Raw genomic sequence first — 18545 nt, 5'->3', positions numbered from 1 at the left:
GAATGCACAATTAGGTAGACACAATTTACACAGATACCATACAATGCTCAGCGCCATCTGTGACATAAACCAACACCCTGAGACATTAGAACTCTTCTACACAAGGTAAAAAACAGTGCTGATTTACTCATTCGATAGCAGAAAAAGGCACAAGCTACTAAAGCATTTCTGTGTTTTACAGTATTCATACCTATAGAGAACAGTGAGGGTTTTGTAAACCTTGGAGAGCGTATAATTTTGTAAGGACTAATCCAAGCCTTTTCTTTTGGATAGGGAGCTAGGAGATATGGTTTAGGGGTTTTCTGTAGGTATGGTAAAGGGAGAACGGTTGGACTAGATGATCTTAAAGGTCCTTTCCAACCGTGTGATTCTATGACTCTATGACTCCTTTAGTCCCCCAAATGGAAAGTTTATCAACATAGAAAATGCTACAGTTAATAATACCCCAAAGTTCTGCATTCACAACTCTAATCAGACAAGAAGGCATAATTTTTATAAACAAAACACAGCAATTCAGAAGTCAGATCAGAGCCCCTATATTCGCTGGTTGAGCTGATTCACTTGGTGACTGAGAACAAAAATTCCATATGCAAACAACAGGATAAAACTAACAGGCATTGATATCAAATCATAAACCTACTCTTAATTTCATCTGCTGATCCTCAGGCCCCTTACAAATGCTGATGACAAGTGAGAAGTTGTTTCCTGAGTGATCTGTATTTGAAACAAGTAAAATCCCAAGCTATTTTAGCTTAGTTGGGAATAAAAAGGAATTTGATGTTATCCATTAGCTACATTAGAGAACTCATGTGTCAAAAGCACTCTGTAACAGCACAAAAAACTTTGTTATTATTCCTTTGGACCAACATTATATTGGTAAGTTCACAATAATTCAGCAGGAGGCATTCCGTAGCGCTGATGTGGCAGCCAAATGCAGTTCCATGTGGAAGAGGTACGGTGCGTAAGTGGTGCAGTAAGTGAGCGTTAATTAGAACTAAGCTCCAGTGAAATGCTACAGTTTCATATTCAGTTCCCAATAACTCCTAGCTACTTTCAGCATCATTATCAGCACTGGCACGAACACGAAAGAACAGATTCTAACATGTCACTTATTGCGAGATGCTGCCATGTTTTTTCCACCTTCTAGTTGGAAACCATGATAGTCTTCCTCTTTGGCTGGAAGACCTCACCTTGAACATCAAGTGCAGCCACCACTTTAGTGCCTTCAGCTTCACAAGAATAGACGCCACTGTCTTCTGGTACCGTGGGTTTAATTTTTAGCATGCTTACATTCCAGTCCTGATCGATAATCACTCGCTGCCCATCTGCAAGTATTTCCTGATCATTTTTCTTCCATATGGCGTGCACTGGCCTAGAATATTGGCATATGAACTCTGCTGTGCCATCTTCATCAACAGTTATATCCTGCATGGGACTGACCACTTCAATGGTTGGATCTGTCAACCAACACGTCAGGAAGGACATGCATTAGTGGATCCTCATGGAAATGGTAACTTAGAGACTTTTGACAAGCACAGAGCCCATGGGAAGCAAGCAGAGTGAAAGTGCAAGCAGGAAGCTGACTGGACACACTGGGCACGAGCAGTTTAGTCTGTGCTTGTGTCAGCATCAAGCAGGACTGAAGCAAAACTGGCACATTAGAATGTAACTGTCACAATGGGCAGCAGACCATCAGCCTGCACTCTGACTGTCCCAAATATGACCTTCTGTGCAGAGCATCTGCCCAGATATCCTCCAGTTCTGATTTTCCTCCCAGCACTGCTGAGATGCTCTAGATGAGAGGTTTCACATTGGGTGTGAAACACTCGTGCTTCTCAGAACATGACTGGAGTGCAAATCCGAGACAGAGAATGCAGTTGATGATGGGCTGCAGCAAGGTGTTCCCTGCGGTACATGGCCTCTGACCTCTCAGTGCCATTAACCCTATTGGAGGCTCCTTCTGAAACAGACTGCAACCACTCACTGAACAGAAATGCAACGCACAAATGCAAATATTCACTCCTCTCTTGTGACAGAGACATAATGTGGGGGAAAAGGGTAACCTTGTGCTCTACGCAGCAGCTGTTCTAGAGACCCAGCTGTGTGAACCTATTGAATGCTCCCCCATCAACCACTGCAATCTCAAGTTGAGTTCCTGAGAAATGCTGAGAGCAGCTGGATGGGCAGCTCCTCTGAAATGGTGAGATCCAAGGGGCTGGTTTTAAACATTCAGAGCTCTTCTTTTAAAAGAGCATTTCTGCTTCCTGGAGAAGCAGAGTAAATCTAACCTCCAAACACTGTGAGCTTCCAAAGCAGCCCAGGAGTCTCTCCCAAGATGTCAAATTGGATCACCTGCACACAGCTGCAGTATATATGCTGAAAAGGAAAATCTTAATGAAATCTGAGAAGCGAAGCCTCTCTGCAGCATCCTTCTCTGCAGGACCACATCAGCTCCTTTAAAAACTTGGTAGGGCTACTGATAATGCAGCTCAGCTTAAAAAGATGACAGAGAAGGCTAGTAACTGTCCTTTACTTCCAGACTGTTCTTCTGACCACAGATCAGCCAGAATAAACCACACTGCAACTCTGTCTGAATGCTCCTGTTGAAACTGGTGAAGCAGGTGGAGGGCTTGGTGCGTTACTGGAAGACCTTGGGAAGCAAAGCTGGTTTTACCAACATCTCTTAGAAATTTTTTCCAAGTCTTAATCCTGCTCTCTAAGTCTCCCTCCACCATTCACTGTGTCTGCAAGTGTGCGAATGGAGAGGAGGTGTCCATGGCAGCGCCTGGAGATGTTTTGTTACGCCAGGACTGAAGAAGCCAGAAGGCATCTTTGCAACCAGAGGAATACGCTACCATCCCATTTCATGGGATGCAGACACGCTCCTTACAGCAAATGTTACCTGCGGTCTTGAAGAAGGAATGAGTCCCAGTTCCAATGGCAATGTCCCACCACTGGGCTAAGCCCTTGGCGGACCCAACAGCAGGAAGCTCCTTGGGCCTTAGGAGCCAAAAGGCCACAGCAGGGCTGTGATCCTCACCCTGCACAAGACAGTCACGAGGAGGCAGCTCTTAACCTTTTCTCATTTCCCCCTGCATATACACAAATGTTTCTTCATGATGGGTCACTGAGTGAACGCAGCTCTAGGACAGTGATAGTCTGAAGACAGATCTGGTTCTATAGTTCTGGCCAAAATGAAGTGTAGGAAGTTGGCTGTTATATAAGCATGGTTAGAATTTGACTAGTTCTTACTTTCCTATTCAGCACAGTGTAACAGGGGTGTTTTAAAACTGCCTTCCTCCCAATCCAATTATAGTCATATGCTACCAGGATTCATGTTTACACTAAAGAAATGTTGCCTTAACAGAGGCACAAAGTATCCACGTGTGTAGAAGACATGAGCTATGGGCCTGGAGGAGATAATCTCCAAAGCTTCCAACATGAAAAAAATCTGTGATGATGTGAAATTCAAATTTCTCTGGAGCCCCTTATTTGCAGAATAGAAAACCTAATTGATGCACCTGGATTTATTTTATGCTTTATGCCCAGATGGGTTTTTTACCTAGGAAGCCCGGAACCACGTTTTGCCTCTGGAAATGTGAAACTCTAAATCTATATGCACGGACAGGTGCTTCTTGGCTTTGACAGACAGCCTCGATGCTGCACGATTCTGATGTTAGAAACAAATAATTTGGCATTTTATCACTGCGTGGAGATAAACTTTCTGAATGCACGAGAGGCATCATTAGGTAGAGACATCAACCTGTGACTCAGTGCCACGCTGTGGATCATTATGGTGAACACTTACAGCATGAGAGCAGATTTTAATTTCTATCTCTTTATACAAAAATCCCATTTCCAAGCAAGGAATAAGTGTTACTTTTTTCCAAAAAATAACAACTTTTCCCAATGGCTATAAAAGGACTGAACAGGAAGCAGCTTGCTTTACCATGAAGTCTGGAGCTCAGTGTTATTTGCAGTTTGTGGCTACCCTTACCAAATGAGAAACAACATTCACCCAACAGACAAGACTTTGCTAGTGCAACGATGACCATTAGCATTCTGGCATATCAACAAGCGTGGCCCACTTTGCCACGCTGTGATGCAGCAATGTCATATACCATCTGGTTTCAAGAGTGAGCTCTGAAGCCATCAGCATATGAGCCACAAGGCCTTGTCTTGGTTAATTGTGGTAATATAAGGAAAAAAGTTGAAGGGAGATGAAAAATTCAGGCACTGCCACTGAGAAGAAAGCACACTTTCTTCTCCTGTATTGGTTCAGCTCTATTGAGATGTGCAGTACAAGCAGTAGTCCTGACCCTGTAACCCTTCCTCACCTCAGCCATTGAAGCGTTGATGTGGTTGTACCTACAAGACTTCTGAACCAAGTATGGCTGCCCTGCTGAAGCGCAGAGCTGCAGGACTATCGTGCCACAGAGAAATTGTGGAGAGATTTAGTAAGGGTAGCCAGGAAGGCAGAAGCACTTGCACACTGAGCAATTCCAGAGGTGGCCATCTCTGTCTTTCTGACAACAAAATACCTTTGACTAATAATTTGGCTGAAGATATAAGAGAGCCAGCTCTGAAGGTGACAGTGCCTGAGTCGTGGCAAGCCACGTCATTTAGGGTTAAAGTGTGGATTATCCCGTCCTGCTCAGAGATTTCAGTCACAAAGTTGTTGTGAAGGGGAGATCCATCGAGCCACCACTGCACGTTCTTCACGCCTGGGGGTGACAGCTCGCAGGTGAAAGTGGCCGATTCACCCACAAAGACGTCTGTGTTCTTTAACCCAGAAACTATGACTGCTTCTTCTTCTGCATAACAGAGCAAGAGAAGGTGCCAAAGGAAAAGAAAAGCGTAAGCATACACAAGTTCCTTCCTGTGGTAATTTATAAGCATTAATCAGATCTCAACTTGAGAATAAATGTTTGCATTGTCACTTAAATCAGGGACAAAATGAATCGAATTCCATTGGTTTGCATCCGAGACAAGTTTGGACAGTTACTGCCAAAGATTGTGGAGTAAAAAGTTCAGGCAGAAAAACCAGGGCACTCCCGCCAGCCTTCATCTTACCTTGCACATACACAGAACCTGTGGTGATCTCATATCCGGTGCTACAGGTGTAATCCCCACAGTCATCAAGCTCCACGCCATGGATGATCAGCTCTGCAGTGCAGCCCTTCAGCTTCATTTCGTACTTCGCGCTGGGCTGAATGACCACCCCTCCTTTTCTCCACTCGACAGGAGCATCTGGCTTGGAAATCTCGCAGTGCAAGACAGCTGTTCCCCCTTCTTCAGACTCCACATTTTTCAGCTCTTCCTTAAACAGCACGGGTAGTACTGCAGCAGAGAAGCAGCCTCAACAGTGACAGTACCCAGAGGTGAGGGACTTGCATGCAGTTTTCTGCAGCTTGGCATTCCCCACCTTTATGAACCACAGCTCCCTAAGGACAATGCCAAGCCCAGAGCGGGACTTTGGGATTGTGCCCTGGACACTGATGATGTGAAGATGACCACTGCTCAGTATAGGACTGGCAGAGGTCACAGGCTGATGTAAGGTGTTTCACCTGTGCATACCCACAATATTCACTGTAAATGATTAGAGGGAAAAAAACTACCAATATCAGCATTTAATCACTGAAATGACACACTGAGAAAAATCATAGACTCATTCAGGTTGGAAAAGATCTCCAGGATCCCCAGTCCAACCATCAACCCACCCCCACCATGCCCACTGACCACATCCCTCAGTGCCACATCTCCAGGGTTCTGGAACACCTCTAGGGATGGTAAATCCACCAACCCCCTGGGCAGCCTGTGCCAACACATCACCACTCTTTGGGAGAAGTTGCTCCTAATATCCAACCTGAACCTTCCATGGTGCAACTTGAGGTCATCACTTCTCATTCTATCACTGTTACCTGCGAGAAGAGACTGACCTCCACCTCACTACAATCTCCCTTCAAGCTGTTCTAGAGAGTGATAAGGGCTCCCGTGAGCATCCTCTTCTCCAGCCTGAACCACATTTCCCTCATAGTCCCCCATAGGACTGTGCTCCAAACCTTTCACAGTTCTCTTGCCCTTCCATGCACACTCTCCAGCACCTCAATGTTTTTCTTGTAGTGCAGAACACTGGCTACGGGGTGCTAAGCTCAGGATCTAGAAGCACAGCGCTCAGTGTAAACTGAATAAAACTCTACAATCCAGAAGAACAGCCACTACAAAAAGACACAGAGACACAGATCTAGTGCTGCTCGGACAGAAATAGCTGTAACATCTTCATTTAAAATGGGCCTGCAATCTTCTTTGAAGAGTAGACTTAAGATCAAAACCCTTCCTGTACTCTGAATTCACAGAGTGTTAGCGACTAAATTTCCATTAGTGGGGAATACTGGTGATAGACGGGTAGTTTGACTGGGTGATCTTGGAGGTCTTTTCCAACCCTGGTGATTCTACGGTTTCAATTCTATAGAAGGCAGCCACAGCTTTTCTGCCTTCTGGCAAGGCTTCCCCTACCTTTGACATGCAACGATGCGGTGGTCTGCTGATCCCCTGAGTCACACATGTAATCACCCACATCCTGAGCCTTGGCATCATAGATGAAGAGCTCAACATGCGTCCCCTCTTGCCGGATCTCATACTTGTCACCTGAGTGCAGCACCGTATCTCCTTTCCTCCACTCCACGGGTGCGTTGGGTTTCGTCAGCTCACAGTGCAACACAGCAGTGCGCCCTTCCTCCACCTCCTCATTCTTCAGCCGGTGTTTGAAAAGCACGGGCTGGGCTTCAAGGGGGGAGCGGTGCCAAGAGAACAAACAGGCAAAACAGATAGAAAACAGAGGACTGTTTTGTTGACAAGACAGAACACCTTGTACTGGTAAGAACTGGAGTGGTAGTGTCAATCATGAAATCCATGTGCAGTTCTGGCTTTATTTACCTGGGTAAGAGGGATGTCTATTTTCAAGCCAGGCAAAGGAGGAGAAGGGATAGAGTTAACCAGCAGGAAAAAATACAATTCCACAGGAATTCCACAATTTCTTTCCCTATATCCTGAATGTTTTTTTTTCCAAAAGAATTCCCAACTAATTTCAATAATCCTTTCTGAAGCCCAAATGGTTTTCCATCCAAAGATAAGACAATGGAACAGATAGGAGTTCTCAAACAATACATTTCAAGGCCATTTCAAGAACCATTTCAGATCACACAGGAAAGGATCAGTTAGGGAATGGTTAAGGCTGGGGCGAACTGTGGAGTTCTTCCATGGAAGGAATTCCTCCACCTCTCCGTGTCACCGCTCCATCATCTGACTATCCCTCATCATAAAAGCTGTGTTTTACTTCCCTAATCTGAATTGCTCTTGATTAACTTGTGCTTCTCGTTTCTCATCAGTTTGCACATCCTAATAAAAGTCTGTCTCTCTCTCTTCTCTGTAGGCACCCAACAGACATTTGCAGACACCAATGAGATCCTCCTTCAACCTTCTTTTCCTGATAGTAGCTGAACAAACCCAGCTACTCCTGCCTTTCCTGATACTTCACCTTCTCCAGTCCCACGACAAGCTTTGCTCCACTTATTCCATAGACACAATGCCTTTCTAATACTAGGATGCTCCAAAGAGCACAACATACTCTTTCAGCTGTTGTCTCAGAGCTGCTGAGCAAAGAGGAAATCATACCTTTCACTTCTAGTCTGGCAGTGGTCTTCCCATCAGCTGTGTGACAGCTGTATTCTCCTGAGTCCCCACAGTCCAAATCGTGAATGGCCAACGTGTGCACATTCCCATCCTGCTTGATGCTGTACTTCTGGCTGGAGTGGATGACAGATGTGCCTTTCTTCCACTGCACAGGGATGTTGGGACGAGATACCTCACAGCACAAGTGGGCTGTGCCACCCTCCTGCAGCTCCAGGCTGTGGAGGGCCTTCACAAAGGTGATCGGAGCAGCTGCAGAGAAGAGATGCAAACACTGCTGCATGTGTGGAATCCAGCACCAGCCTGAGATCAGAACTGTATGCTTACGGTCTCCCCTGGAGATGTTCAAAACCTGCCTGGATGTTTTCCTGTGCAACCTACTGCACAGGTTGGACTTGATGATCCCCCAGAAGTCCTTTCCAACCTGTGGTTCTGTCATAGTTGCATTTGGAACCAGTTAGAAGAGGAACAGAAAAGATAAGGCATTGACATGGCCAACCTTTCCAAATCAGAATAACTTCAGGATTTTGTTTTCAGGGCAAGGATCTGAAAACATCACAAGTGGGAAATGAATCCAGAAACTATTATTGATGATCTTCAGCACTGATTTTAATGTATCTCAGATGCCTGTTTGAAGATAGGTTGACTTGTTCTCAAAGGATATCTACTTCACTCCAGACTATAAAAAGGTCTGAAACAACTGGCTCAGGTGTGCACAATATCCAACTCTTAAATGCCTGAACTGTGTTAGATGAATCTCCCAAGATTTGCAGAGACCCTTCCTCCAAAATACAGTGACAAAAACTAAGGCAACACCGATAGCGCTCACCAGTACTTTCTAAATCCTTCTTTTTGGTAAATAGCTCACCTTGGACTGTTAGCTGTGCCCCTGTGGTGTGCTGCCCGACTTTGAAGCTGATGAGTCCACAGTCTTCTAGTGTCACCTTCCTCAGGATCAAAGTGTGACGTGTCCCTTGGACTTTGATCTCGTTCATTTCATTGGATTGCAGAGGAACATCCCCCAGGAACCACTGAGCATCCTGAGTTGTTTCCTGGGACAGTCTGCATTCAAACACTGCATCTTCCCCTTCATATGAAGTGACATCCTTCAGCATCTCCACAATGGTTGCTGCTGGTTCTTTATGGAAAGGTCAACATAGTTTGATAGCTACGTTCAAGTGATACTTCTTATTTTTCCAGGTTAAACACTGTGTTATACTCATTCTTGACAGTACTGTAGTATTTGAAAGAACTAATACCCACAAGACACATTACATTTATAATACAACCTATGTATTGTGAAAGCACTGTCAAGAGATTTGAGTGGTTGACATTAACATAAAACCACAAGGTCATGATTTCTGTTTCTGACTCCCTAGAAACAAGCAGCTCTGTTCTCTTGAAACCACCCTTATCTCCAAAATCCCTATGACTCAGTTTGGTCACAGGACAACATCAACCAATCAAATTTCTTAATCGTGTGTCACTGCCATAGTAATGAGCTCTGTTCAGCTCTTCCCCACACATAGTCCTACCTTTCACATGCACGACTGCAGTGCTTTGCTGGTCCCCTGTATCACACACGTACTCCCCAGCATCAGCTTCACTCAAGTTGAGAATCGTCAGCTCAGCCACAGACCCAGCTTGGTGCATCTTGTATTTATTGCTTGGTCGCAGCACTTTCCCAGCCTTCTTCCACTGCACAGTGGCATTTGATTTTGAGATTTCACAGCTTAAAGTGATGGTGCCACCTTCTTCAGCTTGCTGGTTCTGGAGCGGTTTTGTGATGATTGCTGGCAAAGCTAAACCAAGAGAAATCAGAGGAAAAAATGGTTTCATTGTTGACTGCATTTAGTGAAACTGAAGGGCCATTCCAGACTTGATTAAAGCTCAATGACCTGAAGGCAAAACAGAGGAAGAGGAAAAAAAAAAGCACTAGATTTCCAGGAGCAGCAAGCACTCTGCGCTCCCCAATGGGCACTGTGCACACTGACCACCTCTGGGAATACATTTCACTTTACAATGGCATGGCCACAGCTGTTGACCCTTGAGCATGTAGGTGTGTGTATCTCCAAATGGGCATGTCATAGCCACAGATGGCATAGGAATGTCTCCATGGGACAGTTAGGCAATGGCTTGAATCAGATTTTTGTACAGCTGCATTTGCAGGAAGGGCATGCCATTGTGCAGATAATTTCTGCAGTCCAACGACTCTTAAGAACAAAGAAATGAAAAAGGAGAACAGAAATAATATCTTGACAGACAAGCTTCGTGAACATCTAGTTGTTCACTGTTGAATGAGAAACCATCGCAGAAAAAAGGAACAAACTCTCTATTACGGTGCTCTTAAGTCTTAGATGTAGAATCCCTAAATTAACCTAGAGCTCCCCAAAAGGTGAAGTGAAAGCTCGTTTCACCTTTCACTAACAAGGATGCCATAGTTTGCTCATCACCAGCAGGTGTTGTCTCCAGCATCCTTCAGCTGTAGATCATGGATGAATAGCTCCACAGCAGAGCCCATCTGCCTCATCTCATACTTGTTGCTGGCCTGGAGCAAGGCTGACCCTTTTTTCCACCTCAGTGGTACATTGAGTTTGAAGAGTTCAGCAAGAAGAGTGACTGCAGAACCTTCTTCTCAGCTTCCTGGTTTTGGAGTTTCTTTTCTAAGAGTGCTGGAATGGCTGTGACCACACACAGGAACACAGCAGGACAGCTACTGTCAGAGGATGGGCTTACCGTGCCAATATTCCGGCATCACTGGATCCTGGATTTGGTGTGATAGCAAGCAAGTGCACATCCATCATGGGCAATATGTCCTCAAAAGATGACACGTCACAAGAACTTCCTGGCTCCTCTTTATCTTAGCTGATCTTGGAGCTCAGGAAAAGACTGTATTTGTAGCAGGCTAGATCTTTTTAAATGGATATATTGGCACATTTAACTTGTATTTAAGACCATAGGCAATAAACTTCCTTAGGTAGCTCGCTCTTCAGCTAGAATTGAGAGTCCAGGTAACTCTGAGCACTTCAAATCCTAGGCACTTGTTGCCCAGTTGGGACCACAGCTTAAAAAATAAAGGTGGCTGAGAAACAAAATGGTGTTGGTCTTCTGAGTCTAAAGAGTCTAAAGAGAACCTTGGGTCTAGAATAGTGGAAGAAGTTACTATGCCCCGGATAGGAGGAAAAAGCTTCTGAAAACAAAAGGACTCAGCTGCTTTGTGTCAGTAAAGTTGAAGCCAAGACTTTAGATAACACTCACTCATTAGTACTTTGCCAAGAAAGTGGAAGGAGCTTCTCAACTTAAAAACAAAACAACGCAAACCAACCTACCTTTTACAGTTAAAGTGGCTGTCGTTTGCTCATTTCCATTATCACAGCTGTATTTGCCAGAGTCTTCTGGTTTTAGGTGATAAATCTTTAAAGTGTGGGTTGTTCCCTCCTGTCTGATTTCATATTTGGAGCTTGAGGAAATCACCTGGGCATCCTTCTTCCACTCCACGGCAAGATTAGGCTGGGAGAGCTCGCAGTGCAGGACGGCTGTTTCCTCTTCCTGGAATTCTGTGTTCTGTAATTTCTTCCTAAAGACCGGAGGTGGAGCTGAAATTGCAAACACAGTGAAGGAATTAACAGCCACCTTTATTTGCTTTCCCTACTGTTAAAAAATGACAGCTGCACAGTTAGGCAAATACTTTAACTTCTATATTTTTGGGGGATTAAAGAAGTGAATGGATTTCCAATGAAACCCACTCACAAATACTTAGCTTCAGGATGCTAAAAATGGTGATTTCTCCACTTTCCATCCATAGTGATGACAGCATATGAGAACACATCAGTGCATCAGATGTGCTCTGAAGCACAAGCACATTGCTAACATGAGCTAACGAGAAGTGAACAGTGGCCTTAACTTTGCTATCAGTATATGCAAAAGCAAAACGCCTCCTGTTCTCACAGGTCTTTACTGCATCACAGAGTACTTTACCTTTTACTGTGAGCTCTGCTGTGGATGTGTATGGTCCCACTCGGAAAGTGATGGTGCCAATGTCCTGCTCAGTCACCTTCCTCAGTGTCAGCTTGTGGATCTTCCCTTTCTCCACCGAGATCTCATTCATCTCATTATTTTGCAGAGCAACATCCTGTAGCTTCCATTCCACATCCCTTGCGTTCTCATGAGACACCTGGCACTGAAACGTGACATCGTCCCCTTCGAACACCACCATGTCCTTTAGGTGACTCACAATGGTCACATCAGGCTCTGCAAACAGTCAGTGCATAAAATGGAAAATATGGACCAAATCATAGAATCACTCGAGTTGGAAAAGATCTCTAAGATCAGCAGTTCCAACCCTCTACCCATCCCCACCATGCCCACTAACCACTGCCCAGAACAAGGCCAGCTCACAGCATGTTGCTCAGTGCTGTGTCCAGCTGAGTTTCATTGACTTCCTCCAAGGATGAGGACATCACAGCCTCTCAAATTATGTTTTGAACTCTGTTATTTGATTCCTTTCAGTGCATGTAGTTATCTGACAATTACCATTTGGCCTGGACAGACTAAAGGTTTGGGCAGGGAGGAACCTGATGAGGTTTAACAAGAACAAGTATAGAGTCTTGCACCTGGGGAGGAAGAATTTGCCATGGGCTAGCAGTGCCTCTATGGCCAAGAAGGATAATGAGATCCCAGGATGCACTAAAAAGAGCATGGCCAGCAGGGCAAGGAAAGTGATCCTCCCCCTCTACTCTGCACTGATGGGGCCACATTTAAACTACTGAGTCCAGTTCTGGGTACTCCAGTTCAAAAAAGACAGGGATCTCTTAGAGGGAGTCCAGCAGAGGGCTGCAAAGATGATAGAGGACTCGAGGCCCATCTGGACACTGACCTGTGTGACCTATTGTAGGGTACCTGATTTAGCAGGGGGTTGGACTTAATGATCTTTTGAGGTTCCTTCCAACCCCTCCAATTCTGTGATCTTTCAGTTAGTGGTTTTATCATTTGCTCTCTCTCAGAGATGTGCTGTGTATTGACTAGCACAATTGGTGCTGTGACTGGGTGAATATGGCTTGAATGCCAGATTTGAAAGTCGGGACATTGAAATTACATTTGTAGATATCTTCACAGAACAACATTAAATACTGATCCCCTCTCCTGCCTTTTTGCTAAGACTTGCTTATTCTCTGGGCTGCAGTATCTGGGTGGCACAGTGCTCACAGCAGGACTCGCTGGATCAGTGCACAGGGTGTTTATGCTTTGCTAGATCTCCTTCTAGGTCAGCTGAGCACCAGCAGATCTGTGCAGTGGTCACACAGACAGCCTGCAATAGGCAGGGACTTCTCCCTGAATCTGGTGTACATACTGAAGGGCAGTACAGCAGTCTCCATCTGAGCACAGAGGGTACGCATTGATTTGTTCCACTTAAGTCATCCTCAGCATGAAAAATGGTGCAACTGGGCACAGCATACAGAGCATCTGTAACTGCGAGGAGCCCGCGGAGTGGCTAGAGGTGACTGTTATACACTAGTGGTCCAACCTGAAAGCAAGCTCTGCCTGTAGTGCTGCCATGTGACTGGAAGCTAGAGGTGAGCCATCTGCTCACTCAGATGCCAAGCAAACATTTCAAACCCTGAGTCAAAAATTATAGCTACATTATTCTTGCCTGCCCACCAAGGGACTCATTGCCTCACTTCAGTCATAGACAACAAGATTTCATACTACTTCACAAGACCCTTCCTGTGCCCTACGTGCATTTAACATAATGGTAGCAGGGATGTTTCCAAATCTTATTATCTTAAAGTGAAAATCCCCTTGTTCCAGTAAGCATCTCTTGCCTTTCACAGTCAGCTTCGCAGAGGTTGTCTCATCTCCAGCCTTGCAGGAGTATTCTCCTGCATCACCAGGCTCCAAATGGTGAACACGCAGCTCACGGATGGTGCCCTGCTGCCACATTTCATACTTGGAACTTGAGTGAAGCACGACTCCATCTTTCTTCCATTCCACTTCTGCTTTGCTTATAGAAATCTCACAGCGCAGCTTAGCCGTCCCTCCCACCTCCACTTCTTCATTCTTCAGCTGCTGCTTCAGCTGGGGCTTGATGGCTGCAAAGTGAGAAAGGCAATGAGTGCATGAACTGTTAGCTTGGATGAATGTCAGGTCTGGACAACTCAGCACAAGGCACTCAAGGTCTGAAGCTGCAGAACATGTTTGCTTTAAGTGAATATATGATACTTAACTTCTGTATATCCAAACAGGGAGAAAAAAAATCCCAAATGTGTTTGTTCCCAAGGGTATCTTTCATTATATCCTCTAGGATCTGCTCTGGATATTGAAAACTCCCACACAAAAAGATCTTGACTGAGCAGAACGTGGCACTTTCTGGTTAAAGCTAGCATAAATATTTGACTTCGAACAGCAATTGCAAAGATTTGTGCACATCTCGTTTCTATACCATCACATCTAGACCCTACATGAGCAGCAGAATGTCCTTCCAGATAATATGCAAACCGATGGGAAGAGCCCAGACCACAGCTCACCACTGATGGAAACAAGAAGAGAATACCCTCATGGATGTGTGAGCAGCTGTGAACCAGTGTTTCTGGTTCTGTTATCTAAGACCTATTAGGATGCACATACAAGGAGCACTCTTTCACCCATCACTGGGACAGCAGCTTCTTCCCAGACTGGATTCAGCCCAAAGCACACACAGTTGGAATGCTGTGGCTTAGATGGAAGCCACAAGTTCCACCCAAATATCAGAGGCAACCACAGACATGTCACCAATGCTGACTATGTGCAGACATTACTCTGCTCTTGGGATCCTCATGGGAGGTCCTTAGAAGAACTGAAAACAGCCCATTTTCAAAATGCTTTTTGTAAACGGCTTACTACCAGTTGTTGAGCTGAGTGACCCAGCAGCAAATGCCAAAGTTAAGAACTACACAGACCTAAACAGCCATTCTATCCACCTGTACCAAAAAAAGTCCACTTTTGTGTATTCTGGTTTATGACTAGACATCTCACAAACCTTTCCTCTTTATCTTACTTTTCGGAGGGACTTGGTCACCTGAGAATAACAAAATGTTATCTACACAGCTTCACAAATCCCTTTTATCTGCTGCTCCATCTTGGTGCAATGCTAACCATTCACTCTGAGGATGGCTGTGCTCTGCTGGTCTCCTGTATCACAGGTATAATCAGAAGCATCCTCTGGTTCTGCATTATGGATCACAAGCTCAGCTGTGCAGCCACTTAATTTCATTTCATATTTGGAGCATGGGAAGATCTCCATGGTGCCCTTCCTCCACTCCACCGTTGCATTATCCTTTGTCAGCTCACACCGGAATTTCACCGCAGCTCCTTCTTCAACCTCCTCGTCCTTGAGCTCCTTTTTGAAAAGAACTGGCAGGGCTAAAGGAAAATGAAAACAACAAAGAACAGCAGCTTTTATTCAAGCCAGAATCAAGTCCTGGTTAACACGACTAGATTGACACCTGGGGGAAGAAGATACTGTGCTCTGCAAGTGCTATGCTCCAAGGCAAGACCCACGTTTTCTAATAAGCCTGGTTGTGGTAGCAGATATTTCTGCACGAGAAGCTGCCATCAGCACTAACAAAGGTTCCTTCCTTTGTTCCTTGACTTCAATCTTTCCCAGGGCTGGATTATTTGAATGAATTTATCCTTCAGTTGATGTCACAAAGATCTCGGGAGTAAAGCAGTTGAACTCCCTGAGCAGTCTCAGCAGAGTAGGGAGGTCGCTGCCAATCTCTTTCCAGGATTTGAAAGGAATTCCTTCTCAAAACACTTAAATCACATATCGCATGAAACATTCCTGCATTACATTAAAACTTTGCTCTTCCTTCTATTTCTCTTCCACCGCAGAGCCTGAAAGTATTTCTTCTTAGAAATCAAGACTCAGACACACTGCTGGAAAAAGGAAGTATCTTCCTGGTCCATTTTATTTGGAAATATTTATAAAGAAAAAAGGCAGGTAATCCTATTCAAGTTGTTGGTTTGAGTAAGATGAAATCTACTGCTTTTTGAGTCAGCTCACACCACATACCTTTCACATGTAAGGATGCCTTTGTTTCCTGATCCCCGGTATCACAGCTGTATTCTCCTGTATCTTCCAATTGGAGGTTATGTATTAAGAGCTCTACCAGGCATTCCCTCTGCCTCATCTCATATTTCTCATCGGGCTGCAGCCCCACTCCTCCTTTCCTCCATTCCACTGCAGCATTGGGTTTTGACAGCTCGCAGCAGAAAGTAGCTGTACTTCCTTCCTCTGATTCCTTATTTTGGAGGATTTTCTTAAATGTGACAGGCAGTGCTGCAAAGTTTGAGAGGAAAATGTTTTAAGAGCGGTTCAGTCCACAAACGACCCAATCCTACCATCATTCTTCTGAAACAGCCTAATTCTAACGATTCCAAAATCCTTGGGCTGCTGTTCTCCTTCTTAGCAGCATCTTCCTTGAAGCACTTCATGAACCAAGAGCTGAGGGCAGACAGTGAAGTTAGGGAAGAGTTAGGAAAGAGCAGCATGGCCTGGTGTGCCATCTGAAGTTGTCAGGTTTTCCCATGGAAGTCTCTCTGTGCCATCTAGGGGTGCTTCAGCCAGTGTCCACCAGGACACAGAGGGATGTGCTCCCTCTACTTGGACCCTTGTTGTTCCTCAAAGAAAGTCTGGGAGTTTGCAATACTGAGCTAAGAGTATTCCTCCCTCCCCCATTCATGCCCTATATAAACTTCCACCAACATACAGAAGACCAAGATAGCATTCAAAACATAAGCAGCAGCAGTATGGTAAGAGCTGGCAATGAAGTGATAAACAAAGATACCAAAAGGTGCTCCTTTCACTTTGTCTCTATTGAGCCAAGGGGTCAGTACTGCCTACCATGTACAGTTACTGCAGCTGTTGTCTGCTGATGTCCGGAGTCGCAGGTGTACTTTCCTGAATCATCCAATTCTAAGTCATAAATGACCAGTTCTGCAGAGGAGCTCTTCTGCTTCATCTCGTATTTCAAACCAGGGTAGAGAGTAATATCTCCTTTCCTCCACTCTACTGGAGCCTTGGGTTTGGTAAGCTCACACCTCAGGGTCACTGTCCCACCTTCGTCTGCCTCAGCATTCTGAAGCTCTTGCTTGAAAAGTGCTGGTAGGGCTATAAAATAGAAATACAACTTGCAAACATGCTGCAGTTGGGGTTTGGGAAAGAGAAAGCAGGAAGAAAATGGAAACACCAAGAGAGCTTATTTGCAGGTGGCTCTAAATCTCAATGCTCTTGATTCAAAGTACAAAGCTGTTTCTCCAGAGAGATAATAGGAAGATCTGCATGACAAGAAGAAATCAATTTTAGGAAGTTACACTTGCCATAAAGGCTATTCTAGCCTCATCCAACCTAAGACTGAAAAACAGCAGAATATTTCTCTCACTGATGAAGAGATATTCCAGAGATCAGCAAGATTTGCAAGCTTTCGGATCCCCTCTCAGGGCAGAACACTTGCAGGAGAGATTACAATTACCCTGACAATACGGGACTGAGACGATGTATTCTGTTCTGCACCACATATCCCATTTTCCACCTGATCACTCTATTAGGCTGTACAGGCCATGCTATTCCACACACCTTCGTTACGAGTCACGGCCATGTCTTCTCTGTAAGTGACAATGAAATAAGTATAATACAAAATGCAGCTTGTTTTACCATTGACTGTCAAAGTGGCTGTTGTCTGCTGATCTCCACACACACAGGTATAATCTCCAGCATCCTCCTCATCCAGCTCATGGATAATCAGCTTTGCAACAGCACCATCTTGACTCATTTTGTACTTTTTGCTTGCTTTGAGCACCTCCTGCCCTTTCTTCCACTCCACTGCAGCGGGTTTGGTCAGCTCACAGTTCAGAGTAGCTGTCCCACCTTCTACAGCTTCCAGGTCCTTCAGGTCTGTCTTGAATTCTGGAGGCAGCACTGAAGAGTAAAAGAATTACCATTGAATTGAAAAGTCAGCTAGATGAAGTCCAGTGGGAAAGGATGCATGGCATGGGTCAGTGGAACACAATGGAAATATCTTGCTTTGACAATGCATCAGGGCAAGGAAAGTGAGAAGAACCAGCAGAGATAAGGAGGACAGGCACTAACAGGCACCTCTTTTTCTGTTTCTAACAGTAGGAAGAAGCATCCAAACTACCTCCAAAGAAAAACAAAAGCCCAAGCAAACAGAAAGGGAGTGGGAGGAGACTACAACAATAGAGATAGAGATAGAGATATGGACAGGTGTAAGTTGTGGAGAACCTTAGTCCCAAGGATTACTTTACCATGCACTGTTAAGGCAGCTGTGGTTGTCTTGTTTCCACAAACACAGGTATACTCTCCAGTGTCACTTAAGTCTAAATTGTGAACTACCAGCTCCACAACACAGCCTTCCTGGCTCATGCTGTACTTGCTGCCCGAGGTGAGGATGCGATGGCCCTTCTTCCACTGAACAGGGGCAGAAGCCTTGCTGATCCGACAGTGCAAAGTAGCCTTTCCACCTTCTACTGCTTCCTCGCTGGTCATCTCTTCTTGGAAAAATGGAGGCACAGCTGCAGGATGCAGGTAAAATGTATTACAAACTGAGGATACTTCCTGGAGTGGGTTGGAGTGGGAAGTGATGGGGTATGGTTGTGAAGGTTATGGAAGGGCATTAGCAGCAAAGAGAGGAAAGAGAAACACAGACATCCTCGTGGGAATACATTTAATTATTTAGGGTTTATGTTGGCTTCCTACTAGCAGAACTGCACTGCAGCCAAGAGATGTACCCCTGCTTTCTCCCAGTTTCCTTATAAGAAGAACCAAGAGGAGCACCTTTGAGCTCCCTAGGCTCATGCAC

At 45.0% G+C, this 18545-nt stretch overlaps 1 protein-coding gene across 1 annotated transcript in view; it reads right to left on the bottom strand.

The window, feature by feature from the left end:
• Window positions 1-18545, bottom strand: part of OBSCN (obscurin, cytoskeletal calmodulin and titin-interacting RhoGEF) — a 167003-nt gene that overhangs the window by 64057 nt on the left and 84401 nt on the right. Inside the window, exons 51-65 of the mRNA XM_072328332.1 lie at window positions 17992-18258; window positions 17381-17644; window positions 16571-16837; window positions 15740-16006; window positions 14821-15087; window positions 13512-13778; window positions 11668-11940; window positions 11019-11285; window positions 9225-9491; window positions 8558-8827; window positions 7675-7941; window positions 6517-6783; window positions 5074-5340; window positions 4542-4814; window positions 1191-1457 (exon numbers count right to left, since the gene is read on the bottom strand). Coding sequence (XP_072184433.1) covers window positions 1191-1457; window positions 4542-4814; window positions 5074-5340; window positions 6517-6783; window positions 7675-7941; window positions 8558-8827; window positions 9225-9491; window positions 11019-11285; window positions 11668-11940; window positions 13512-13778; window positions 14821-15087; window positions 15740-16006; window positions 16571-16837; window positions 17381-17644; window positions 17992-18258 — 4017 coding nt within the window. The remainder of the gene's footprint in view (window positions 1-1190; window positions 1458-4541; window positions 4815-5073; window positions 5341-6516; window positions 6784-7674; window positions 7942-8557; window positions 8828-9224; window positions 9492-11018; window positions 11286-11667; window positions 11941-13511; window positions 13779-14820; window positions 15088-15739; window positions 16007-16570; window positions 16838-17380; window positions 17645-17991; window positions 18259-18545) is intronic.

This window comes from Excalfactoria chinensis, chromosome 2, assembly GCF_039878825.1.
Source record: "Excalfactoria chinensis isolate bCotChi1 chromosome 2, bCotChi1.hap2, whole genome shotgun sequence".
In the NCBI taxonomy this organism is placed as follows: Eukaryota; Metazoa; Chordata; class Aves; order Galliformes; family Phasianidae; genus Excalfactoria; species Excalfactoria chinensis.
This window is presented reverse-complemented; position numbering and strand designations above follow the sequence as displayed.